The following is a 12,906-nucleotide window of genomic DNA, read 5'->3' as shown; positions in this document are numbered from 1 at the left end:
TAATTATCAAAAACCTTCGCCTAAAGAAGCCAGCTTTAATAGTGAACTCCATCAAACATTTCAGGAAAAATTAATAATGATTCTACAAAAACTCTTCCAGAAAGCAGAAGAGGAAGAAACACTTTCCAATTCATTTTGAGGCCAGCACTAATCCAAACACAAAATCCAGGAAAAAAATATTATAAGAAAAACCTGCAGATCAATATATTTCATGACCACACACTCAAAAATGCTCACCGTATTTTAACAAACAGAAACCAAAGATTTTATATTTTCTGGAAAAATAAATAAATGCATCTCACCATATTAACATATTGAAAAAGAAAAGGCATGATAATCCAGTGGATATAGAAAAAGCAGTTGACAGAATTCAATACCACTCACAAAAAGAATTCTCTCAGCAAACTAGGAATAGAATGGAACTTCCTCAACCTGATAGAGGTCATCTATGACAAACTTAAGAGCTAACACCATACTTAGTGGTGAAAGACTAAATACTTTCTACCCCAGATCAGGAACAAAGCAAGGATGTCCCCAACCCTCACTTCTATTTACACTGTAGAATAGTGCAAGAAGACAGTAAAGTAAGAGAAACAAAGAGCATACAGATACAGATTGAAAGGGAAAAAATAAATTCTTAGGAGTCTTCCAAAATACTCCTAGAACTATTAAATTAACACAACCACAGGAAACAGGTCAATATGCAAAAAGCAATTTAATTTCTATAAACTATAAGCGATATAGATGCAGTAGTAGTACTTTAAAAGTCTTAACTAGGGTGGGGCACCTGGGTGGCTCAGTCAGTTAAGCGTCCAACTTCAGCTCAGGTCATGATCTCACAGTTCGTGGGTTCGAGCCCCGCATCAGGCTCTGTGCTGACAGCTAGCTCAGAGTCTGGAGCCTATTTTCGGATTCTGTATCTCCCTCTCTCTCTGACCCTCCCCTGCTCACGCTGTCTGTCTCTCTCAGAAATAAATAAAACATAAAAAAAAATTTTTAAAAAGTCTTAACTAGGGATGAATTTCACAAAATATATACAGGACTTGTATTAAAAAATCTACAAGACTGCTGACAGAAATTTAAGAGACCTGAAGAAGGAGAGATAAATACTATGTTTGTGTGGCCAAAAACATACTAATGTTATAATGTCAATTCTCCTCCAATTGATCTTCAGATCCAATGTCATCCCTATCACAGTTCCAGCAGATTTTAAATAACAGAAATGGTAGCTGATTCTAAAATTCATATGGAAAGGCAAAGAACCAAGAAGACCCAAAACTTTTGAAAAAGGAAAAGAAAAAAAGGAAAATGTGTACTCCTTGATTTAAAACTTACCATAAAGGCATAGTAATCAAGACAGTATGATACTGGGATAAGAATAAAGACATAAATCAATGAAACAAGATAAAATGCTCCAGGTGCCCATGTAACTCAGTCATCATCTCCTCCTCCTTCTTGCATTTTGTGATATGCAACTATTCTAGTACCATTCGTCCAGAAAAGAAAGAGGAAAAGGAGGAGGTGGTGACAGGAGGTAGGGGAGGGAGGCAAAAAGAAATCCAACCCTTACTTTACGTCATATACAAAACTTAATTCAAAATGGATCAAAATGCCTAGAAAAAAAGGCATAGGAGGGGCGCCTGGGTGGCTCAGTCGGTTAAGCATCAGACTTCGGCTCAGGTCATGATCTCACAGTTCGTGAGTTCGAGTCCCGCATCAGGCTCTGTGCTGACAGCTCAGAGCCTGGAGCCTGCTTTGGATTCTCTGTCTCCCTCTCTCTTTCTGCCCCTCCCCTGCTCACACTCTGGGTCTCTCTCAAAAATAAACAAACATTTAAAAAAATATATTTTAAGAAAAAAAGGCATAGGAGAAAATCTTTGTGACACTGGGTTAGGCAAAGATTTCTATAATACACATCAGAAGCATAATTCACAACAGAAGAAAAATCTGATAAACTGGAATTCATCAAAATTTAAAACTTCTGTCATTTGAAAGACTATGAAATGAAAAAAAAAAAAAAAAAAAACAAGCCAGACTCAGAGAAAATACTTAGGAAACATATCTGATAAAGGACTTGTATTCAGAATATACAAAGACCTCTCAAAACTCAAAAATAAGATAATTTACAACCAAATTATTAAAAATGGGCAAAAGATACGAAGAAATACTTCAGTATGGAAAACATACACAAGGCAAAAAAAGCACACGAAAATATGTATGACATTATTAGTCATTAGGAATATGCAAATTAAAACTACAAAGAATTATCACGATTAGAATTGCTAAAATTAAAAAGAAATTTTAAAAAGCAAAAAAAGACAACACTAAGTGTCAGCCAGAATTCACTAGAACTTTCCAACAGTGACGGTGGAAATGGAAGAGGGGTTGGCAGCTTCTTACAAAGGTAACCGTGCCCACACCTATCATGGGTGACCCGGCAAGCCCACTCCTAGCAACTGACCCGAGAGAAATCAAAACTTACGCTTAAAAATTTATATGTGAATGTTTACTGCAACTTAATTCGTAACCACTGAAACCTGGTATCAAACCAAATATCCTTCAAATGACACAAAGAAATGGAGCTGAGGTACGCCCGTATAATAGAATACTATGGTGATATAAAAAGAAGTGAACTGCTGATACAAACGATAACAGAGATAAACCTCAAATGCAATATGCTAAGTGACTCCACAGGCTTCATTCATACGGTTTGGTATCACTGTTATGACTTTCCAGACGGGCAAAACTATGCAGAAAGAAAAAAGATGTGGCTGCCTGGGACAGAGGATGGGAGGAATAGATCATATGTAGAGGCATGAGGGAACTTTCTGGAGTGATGGAAACATTCTAAATCTTGACTGCAATGGTGACGATAGTACTGTATGCATTTGTCAAAATTCATAACACTATATTCTATAAAGGGTGAATTTCTGAAAATTATACTTTTTAAAAATTTTTTAATTTTTTTTTTTCCTGAGAGACAGAGAGAGACAGTGTGAACAGGGGAGGGTCAGAGAGAGAGGGAGACACAGAATCTGAAGCAGGCTCCAGGCTGTGAGCTAGCTTTCAGCACAGAGCCTGATGCGGGGCTCGAACCCACGAGCTGTGAGATCATCACCTGTGAGATCATGACCTGAGCTGATGTCGGATGCCCAACCGACTGAGCCACCCAGGCACCCCGATACTGTTTTTTTTAATGGAGAAGACAACAATATAAACGAATGAGAATACAAGCCACACACTGGGAGGAAATATTTACAAAACACCTATCTGATAAAGGTCTTGCCAGAAAATATAAAGAAAGCCTACAACTCAAATAAGAAGACAAGCGACATGATTTCTTTTTAAAAAGTAAAAGATCTGAACAGACACTTCACCAAAGAAGATACACAGATGGCAAATAAGCATATATTTGCTTAATACATTCATCAGTAAGGAAATGCAAATCCAACATGTCTAGATAGTAAGCAACAAAAATGAAAGTAGGTCCACACAAAGACTTGTACTTGAATAATCACTTTTGGCAGCTTTGTTCATAATATCCATAAACTGGCAATGACCCAAAAGTCCATGAACTTTGAATGGTAAGTAAACGAGACCACGGCCGTACAGTGGACTACTACACAGCAGTAAAAGTGAAAAGCCACCGATACCCACAAAAACTTCAATCAGTCTCAAAGGCCATAAACTAAGAGAAAGAAATAAGACATAAAAGTCATAAAAGGCTACATGTTATATGATTAAATTTAAGTGAAATTCTAGAAAATGCTATACTATGTTGTCAGAAAGTAGATCACCGACCTGGATGGTAGGGGCCGAGGAAGGAGATGGGCAATTAGGTGACGTGGGGGCACATTCTGGGGTGATGAAGAGTTCTAAATTATGACCGTGGAGATGGTCTGATGACTCCACATACTGGTCAGAACTCGGTGAACTGTACACTTAAAATTGGTGAATTTTATTTTTTTATTATTTTTAAGTGTATTTATTTTGAGAGAGAGAGAACGCATGCGAGTATGAGTGGGGCGGGGGCAGCGAAGGAGGGAGAGAGAATTCCAAGCAGGCTCTGCACTGTCAGCACAGAGCCTGACACAAAGCTCGAACTCATGAACCGTGAGATCATGACCTGAGCTGACATCAAGAATTGGACACTTAACCACCTGAGCCACCTAGTGAATTTTATAATATGTAAGTTGACTCAATAAAGCTGTTTTTTTAAATACTAAAATAAAAGAAATTCCTCTAAGTCAATAAGGGGACTATAAATATGCAAAGAATATGAATAGACAATTCACAGAAGAGGAAAGTAAAATGGCCACTAAACATAGGAAGATTTCAATTTCAGCAATGATCATGAAAATACCAATTAAAACCACGAAGAGATGCCATTTCACATTCTTCGGAATGTCAGATATTAGATCTGATAGTATATTATCAGGAACTGATTCAAGGATTTGAAGCAATGTCTATGTAAATTACTCGTACAAGATCAGTTTAAAGATCAATTTGGTAAGGTCGGATAACTAGCATTATCTAGAAAAGCCAGTTGTAGCTATCTATCTCAGAAAAATTTTTGCTATGTGCACAAGACATATACATAAATGTTATGTATAATATCATTTATAATAGCAAAAAGGTAGAAACAACTCTTATCAACCAATGGGAGAATGAATAAATAAATAAAAATACTGTATATTAACCCACTGGGATTACATGCAGCAGTGAAAATGAGTAAAGTAGAAGCATGTGTAGTAAGAAGGTAGATCTCAAAAATATTAGTTTTAAAAACAGCAATAATAACATGATCACTTATATTTTTAAACATACAAAAATACGAAGTATAAATTATGGATACAAATGTATGTACTACACATACAGAAACATCGATAGGAGGTTACCAATCTCCAGACAGTAATCACCCCCTGGTAAAGGAAGGCTAGAAAACGAAGTTCCACATGCTGCCAGCAAAATCCCCACCTCTTCTCCCCCCCCCCAAAAAAAACCATACCCTCAATTCCATACTCCGCCCAAGGGGATCATCCAAACGAATCACAGCATGCTATCCATTGCTACTTACCTCAGTCACTACAAAAAACCTAAAATATCTTGGTCATTATTCACCACCTGGACCCTTATCCCCACATGGCCGGGAAGAGCACCTAACATGACTCTCTCTTCCATCCTTCTCAAATCCCAAACCCCCCACCAGGTTCTCTGGCACTTTCATCATCACCTACATCCTTAACTCTTCTCTGAACATCCTCACCTCGTCTCTAACGGAAAGCCAGCTCCTCCCTGAGAACCCCGCCGCAGCCCTCCCAAGTGGTGGCTGTGGTCTCCCCTTTAACCCTCGTCCACCAGCCGTACAGATGGGGAAGCTCACTGCGTGTTCAAAATCTCTACACTGCCTTCTTCCACTGACCCTTGTTCTTCCCTAAAAGTCTCCGGCTGTAAAGCTTATGCCTTTAGACTGCATCACCTGTCGCCACTCCCGTTGCATATAGAGACCTGCAGTTACTACCCTTATTTTAAAAAAATATTAGTATCTTGTTTGCCACCGTGATTTCCAATATTATCCCAGCAATAATTACAGGTGACTTTAATATCCATACAGACAATATTTCTAAGACTAACCACTCAGTGGAACTGACTCTTATCCCAACAATCCTGTCCTGCTTCCTTCTGCAGCCACCCATTTCCACTGCTGCCCCCACCGGTAACAGTATCCCTCTCGTAATTTCACTTCTAAGCATCTTCCTCTCCAGCCACTGCTCCTGACTCCAACAGCGCTTTCACTCCCTCATGACCTACAATCCATCGAGCCGATCAACTTCTGACTGTTCCAGTCAGCCCCTGCCCTGACTTGCCTCCTAACCAGATTCCATCATTAATATTTCAATTACTCAACTCCCTTGCTCTTCCCTGTTTACTAACCTGGCAAAAATCCTAACCCTGATGAAATCCAATCTCCAACTGCTCCACGCCGCATCCTGAAGTGTGTAGCCAGAGAAAAACATTCACTGTGCCACCAGGCAATACTTTCAATTCATGACCACTAACTCCAAGGGGCCATTCATACTGTCCTTCATTTGCCCAATCCATTTCCTAGAAAACTATTTCATGCCTTCTTTTTTTTTTTTTTTTTTTTAAAGAGAGAGAATCCCAAGCAGGCTCTGCACCATCAACACAGAGCCCCACTCGGAGCTCTATCTCGTGACTGCAAGATCATGACCTGAGGCGAAATCAGGAATCGGACACTTAACACACTGAGCCACCTAGGCGCCCGGATGCCTTCTTTTCTTAATACAACCTCTGTGCTACAAGCTTCGAGTGTGTCCTCGTTCTGTTTCCTCCCTGCCCTGCATGCTCTTCTCTGCTCCTTGTCCAGCTCTTCTTCCCAACTGCCAGCCTTCTGAGCAAACTCACCACCAGACCCTTGCATGACAAATTCAAAGCCACAAAGAGGCGGCAGCCTTCCATTATTGTTATAACAGTCCCTCTCCACGGCCCCACTCCAGCAGCCTGAAATGCCAAGCTTTCTAGCCTAACTCCTCTCCTATGTAATTCTATGGTAATCATGATGGTCTGCTTCCCTGACTGAAGCCCAAATTTCTGGTATAGGAAGTGATTACAGGGAAACAGGACCTTAACAATAGAAATCTGAAATTGCCTCTCTGATTTGATAAAAGGCATTAATGGCCCCATTTCCAGGCGTAAAGGGGATACTCATAGTCCATGGCATGTGGAGGCAAAGGACTTAAATCGCTGCCTGGAGAGAAGCAGAATCAAAGACCTATAGAAGACAGAGCTTGAGTAACCCAGTAGTTGCTGCCAAGGGATGTTGTGTAAAAATGGGTTATTATAATGCGTTAGCTGCTTCTAAGTACCCTGGAGAACCTGGTAAAAGAAATGTGTCCAGAGTTTTAAATTCACTGCTTAAAGTCTAGGTAAAGCACTAGGTAAAGGCCTTAACCGGAAGCCTATGTCATATGGACACAGGGCCAAGAATTCTGAAAAGCAAACCCTCTATGTGGCCGAATTATAATGCAAAACCCATACACATGCTGCAGGGAATCTGATATTAAAGGGAAGACTTTGATCAGGAAGGAGTGGGACCATGGGAAGTGGGATGGGGCATATGGGCAGATTTTGATACAGCTGGGCCTCCATGCCCCAAGCCTCCTTCATTCCTCCGCCTGAGGAAATGCCTTTGCCTGAAGAGTGTGTAACAGCCTCAACTGAGACAGTCGCCTGACAAGGGAGCTGATTTCAGGAGTCACCTACTCCTGAAACTTCTCATTAGCCAGACACATAACCACGCCAAAACCTAGAAGTTTCTGGGGGTTGGGCCCATAATGTGGCCTGTGAAGATATGCAATACATACCAAAAACACTGCAAGATTTGGACAATTTATGTCAACAGAAAGGTGGGAAAAGATCTCCCTGGACTGCCCTCCCTACAGGTTCTGAGCTAGAGCTGAGAAAAAGAGAAATACGTGCCACGTTTTAAAGACAGAAGGAAAGCAGTGGCCATTATGCTATGAGAGGCAGGGTGGCTTAAGGTAGAAAAACAAATGCAAAGGGGCCAGCAGCTTGACTTTGGCCTTATTCTTCCTTTTCCCTCCCCATGTCCTCTTCCCCAATCTTTTTTTTTTTTTAATGTTTTTTATTTATTTCTGGGAGAGACAGCATGAGCAGGGGAGGGTCAGAGAGAAAGGGAGACACAGAATCTGAAGCAGGCTCCAGGCTCTTAGCTAGCTGCCAGCACAGAGCCTGACACAGGGCTCAAACCCACAAACCGCGAGATCATGACCTGAGCCGAAGTCGGACACTTAACCGACTGAGCCACCCAGGCTCCCCTCCTCTTCCCCAATCTGCGTCCAGCTCATTTTCTTACCTGCCAGTCCTGCTGACCAGTGGCAACCCCAGGCTCACCAGAAACTTGACTAAGAACTTAGAGAGGTGGTAACTATATCCACTGACTTCCACACCAGTCCACTTGCACCGTGGCGTGCCACAAGCCAAATAGTAGCAGCTTTTATGACTGTATGGTAGATGCGGGGGGCGGAGGAAGGGGGGGGGCTTTACGTTACATACTATCCCTCTCTCATACTCATGTGGCCTTTTAATGAACATTTAAAAATGTTATGAAGACAAATAATTTTTTAGTAATGTTAAATATTTCAAGCAACCTTTCCCAATTGAGAACATTCTAACTTCCCCCAGGAAAAAGAATAAAAGGAGTTTTTCTAGCCTAAAAGAAAAAATAGAAAGACTTACATCATTAGATTGAAACAACCGAGTCATTGCAAAGAAGGCTTCTGTGGCTTCCATAGTTCCGAAGTGCTCACCCTAAGGAAAATTTAAAACAACTTCTTAAAGTATACTATGGATTTTTTTCTACATTTCTGCAAAGTTCTTTTAGAACTCAGGAAGAAAATCTCTTTATAAACATTCTGCCCCTATGCTATTATTCTGGCTTTCAATTTATAAACCTGCATGGCCATTTTGTTCACTCCTTATTTAAAATAATTTAGTATCACAAGCCATGCTAGAAAAGTTATGGAATAGGAGTCTCTAACCTGTTAGCAGGAACTATGTTAATTTCCCTAGAGAATTGCAATTTACAAGGAGGTAGAAAATAATAGCAAATTGAGTTCCTAATCAGAATGGCATGTTATTACTACACCACCTATAAGCAGAGATCACACCTTTTATATTTCCATAATCCAATGCCCGGCACAAAGCCTAACATATTGTAAGAGCAGAATAAATATTAAATTGTAAAGAACTACATATTAGGAATCTCAGAAAACGTGGCAAAAAAGGACCAACTGCAAGGGCAGGAACCAGATTAGTTATACGAAAGTAAGCCTTTGGACGATACTTTGCATCAGAACTTTAATGTGCTTCATAAATCATCTGAGGATCTTGCCAAAACGCAGAATCTGATTCAGTGGCTCTGGGTGAAGGCTGAAATTATGCATTTCTAACTAGCTCCCGGTGCTGCAAATGCTGCCAGTCTGGGAATGACTTTTTTTTTTTTTTTTTAAGAATCAAGATGATAGATAACCTATTTCACTCACACTCAAAAAATTTCAGGTTAGAGACCACCTGAAACATGACCATCTCAATATTTAATTTCATTAAAAGCAATCCTATATAAGGCATTAGGCTCAATCACTTTTCAGGGCTTCAAATCTCACATGGAACAGAACTAGCCTTCAATCTATTTATAAGAGTAAGAGTTTAAAAGAATAAACAAATTCTGATGAAAAACTTTAAAAGTTTAGGACGAAAGACAAAGTATAAGAATTTTCAATCATTTATTTTTATTTTTCAAAAATTTTTAAATGTTTATTTTTGAGAGAGAGAGAAAAACAGAACACAAGTGGGGGAGGGGCAGAGAGAGAGGGAGACACAAAATCCAAAGCAGGCTCCAGGCTCTGAGCTGTCAGCACAAAACCTGACTTGGGGCTCAAACTCACGAACCACGAGATCCTGACCTGAGCCGAAGTGGGACACTTAACCGACTTGGCCACCCAGGAGCCCCTACAATCATTTAAATCAGAGTACCCAACTTGTTCACCAGCAAGAGATTTCCCTCTATTTCTTTCATAAATATGTAGTGAATACATAGAAGTCCATGCACTTTTCAGTCATATTAATAAGCCCTAAATTCATACTTTTTGATTTGAAATTTAGAATATATGAATAGGTCAACTGTGGTAGAAACTTTTAAAAAAGTTTTTTTTTTTTAACATTTATTTATTTTTGAGAAGACAGAGAGAGACAGTGTGAACAGGGGAAAGGCAGAGAAAGAGAGAGGCACAGAATCTGAGGCAGATTCCAGGCTCTGAGCTGTCAGCACAGAGCCCGACATGGGGCTCAAACTCACAAACCGTGAGATCATGACCTGAGCTGAAGTCGGACACTTAACTGACTAAGCCACCCAGGTGCCCCAACTGTGGTAGAAATTTAAAAGTATTTTTCCATAAAGCATTATCAACAACTAGACAAAAGATTAAACTAAGGTTCCCAAACCTGTTTCTGTAGTTGAGTGTGATTATCATATTATAGTGGTAATTTCCTTATCAAGATAATTAAATGTTTCAACATGTGTTGGCCATCAAAGAGGTATTGGACAATATAAAAGTATATGCTACTTGGAGAGCCTGGGTGGCTCAGTCGGTTAAGTCCGGCTTCGACTCAGGTCATGATCTCCCATTCACAGGTTCGAGCCTGCTTTGAGCTCTGTGCCGACAGCTCAGAGCCTGAAGCCTACTTCAGATTCTGTGCCTCACTCTCTCTGCCCATCCCCCCCACCCTCAAAAATAAATAAACATTAAAGAAAAAAAAAACAAAACTCTGCTTATATAATGGATTTAGCCAACCTGGACACAATGTGTGCTACGAAAAATTAAATCAAACAGATTTTGCTTTAAATGTTTCTAATATGCTACCACCGAGGAGCATGGTGTTTGCGTAGGAATATATTTTATGTAAAAGTATGCACTCATTGCTCAGTGTCCATTTGCAAACTACAAGTCATTATGTCTCCAAATGAGGTCTTCAGTCATGAAATGCAGTAAAAATAAAAGATATTGTCGGGGCGCCTGGGTGGCTTAGTCGGTTGAGCGTCCAACTTTCGCTTAGGTCATGATCTCGCGGTTCGTGGGTTCGAGCCCCGCATCGGGCTCTGTGCTGACTGCCAGCTCAGAGCCTGGAGCCCGTTTCAGTCTGTGACTCCCTCTCTCTCTGACCCTCCCCTGCTCACGTTGTCTCTCTCTCTCTCTCTCCTAGAAATAAATAAAACATTAAAAAAAAAAGATATTGTCATGGAATTCAAATCTTCTTAACACCATATGTAAACCACCGGAAGTGTGTGTGTGTGTGTGTGAGAATCTCAGAGACAAAATCACATTTTCTAAGCTCCTAGACATTTCATGACACTTTTTTAGTCTGAAGCAAAACAAACACAAGCACAAGAAAAATTTAAATTAATAACAAGCAAACCGAATCTACGTTCTATCACAGCAAATACTTCTGTCAGTTTTGTCTGTTACATCCCCAGCGCCTAATGCAGCACAGGAGTCAGCAGGTGTATTACAAATATTTGCTGAATGACTGAATGAAAACTATTCCTGAGTGTGTGTGTCCAGGACTATTCTCAATGCTTTATACTCATTATCTCATTGAATCATCACAACTTTATAAAACAGGTACTATCATAATCACCATTTATAGAAAAGGACATTAAGGCAACAAAATGGTTAAGCTCAGAATCATATTGCTTACCATGGTACGGTAGGGATAAAAAATAAAATCTATTAAAATCGAATAGAAAAACATCACTATTATATTCCTCCCCCGCAAAAAAAGGTAAAATATCTATTTGGAATTTGTCTAAGATTTCGTACTACATTTTTGGAGGGACATAAAGACCTCTGTCCAAATCTAAACAACATGCTTTAACATGAACTAATACTTGTTAGATGCGAATCAGTGTTGAGAATCTACCATGTGCTTGGCTGGTCTGGAACCTCATGAATAAAACAGAAGTATATGTCATAAACCTTGTCTTCAATAAGTTTTACATATCATTACCTTAATCAAACACGGTAGATTTTTGAATTAAGTGAATTAAAAAAAAATAAATAAATAACGATACTTTTCAGAAAGTACTTCACTGCATGTTATCCCAGGAAACAAACCTGAAGAAAATCAAAGTAGTTTACCTGGTTCAGTAAGTAGAGAATCTTTGTAAGAATATGTAAACATCTTCTTGGATTGATGGGTGTTTCATTGAATATGCGAGCCTATGGGGACAAAAAGCATTGTAATACTAGTAAAATTGCTATCATTTCTATCCCAGATTGCAAAAAATCAACTGTAATCAAATAAACATATTCTAATAAACATAAAATATAGTTCAATCACAATATCCAAATAATGTTAGTTGTTTACAGTTTTCAATTTGTCATAGTATATGATACATTATTAGGTATGGCCTTGATTTTCTATTCTACACTAACTCCTTCCCTTAGACCTAGTACTTCAACTTTATGGGTTTTATGGGTTAAGTAGGATCACAGTATTTAACTATATCATTTGAAGACAGTTTAATGTCTACAACTTCCTTCAGTAACCTTGCACTAAACACCTCTTTAGCATTTTACTTAAAACTATCACCATATAGCAGAGTCTACATGCTTTTGCATTTGTATAAATTCTAGACCTGCCAGTGATAAATAACCCCTCTTCCTTTTCCCTCTGAACACAGTTATCACATTCCTCAGTTCTTATTTTGGGTCATAGTATTCGAGGCTCTCTCCCCACCATCTAAAATGGAATAGAAAAAGAAAGAACACAGGGTGCCGGCTCAGGTCATGATCTTGGGGCTTATGAATCTGAGCCACCCATGGGGTTCTCTGCTGTCATCACAGAACCCACTTCAGATCCTCTGCCCGCCCCCCCCTTCCCCTGCTTGCACTCTCTCTCTCTCAAAAATAAACTTAAAAAAAACACAATGAACACAATATACTTCCAAGTCATACCTCCTGTAAGACAGCACTCTTCTCCAGATGCCGAAAGGGATTGGAGCCACTACCTATATTATAAACAAAAAATGTCTTTAATAGCTGTCCTGGACACACTCGTTATCTACAGAAGGGTATTGATTGCTTGGGATATCTCACCTAAGTGAAGTGACCATTTGGAGATTACAGTGACAATCATTACCATTCTGCATATAAATTGAATAAAATCATTTTGATTCTGGTACTAGCTGTCATTGCTATCCTTATAAGATCTTGTACTTCTCTTTTGCAGGAACTCTGCCCAAAATGGAGAGTCTTCTTTCCCTGTCCTCTTTTTACGTGAATGTTACAAATAAATGTCATGTGC

The 12,906-nt window shown here is 39.5% G+C and overlaps 1 protein-coding gene across 1 annotated transcript in view; it reads right to left on the bottom strand.

The window, feature by feature from the left end:
• The window catches only part of COPG2 (coat protein complex I subunit gamma 2), a 107,668-nt gene that overhangs the window by 94,201 nt on the left and 561 nt on the right, over positions 1-12,906 (bottom strand). The window contains exons 2-4 of the mRNA XM_077770726.1: positions 12,558-12,610; positions 11,739-11,819; positions 8,281-8,352 (exon numbers count right to left, since the gene is read on the bottom strand). Of these exons, the coding sequence (XP_077626852.1) occupies positions 8,281-8,352; positions 11,739-11,819; positions 12,558-12,610 (206 nt within the window). The remainder of the gene's footprint in view (positions 1-8,280; positions 8,353-11,738; positions 11,820-12,557; positions 12,611-12,906) is intronic.

Source organism: Crocuta crocuta, unplaced genomic scaffold, assembly GCF_008692635.1.
Source record: "Crocuta crocuta isolate KB4526 unplaced genomic scaffold, BGI_CrCroc_1.0 scaffold266, whole genome shotgun sequence".
Classification (NCBI taxonomy): Eukaryota; Metazoa; Chordata; class Mammalia; order Carnivora; family Hyaenidae; genus Crocuta; species Crocuta crocuta.
This window is presented reverse-complemented; position numbering and strand designations above follow the sequence as displayed.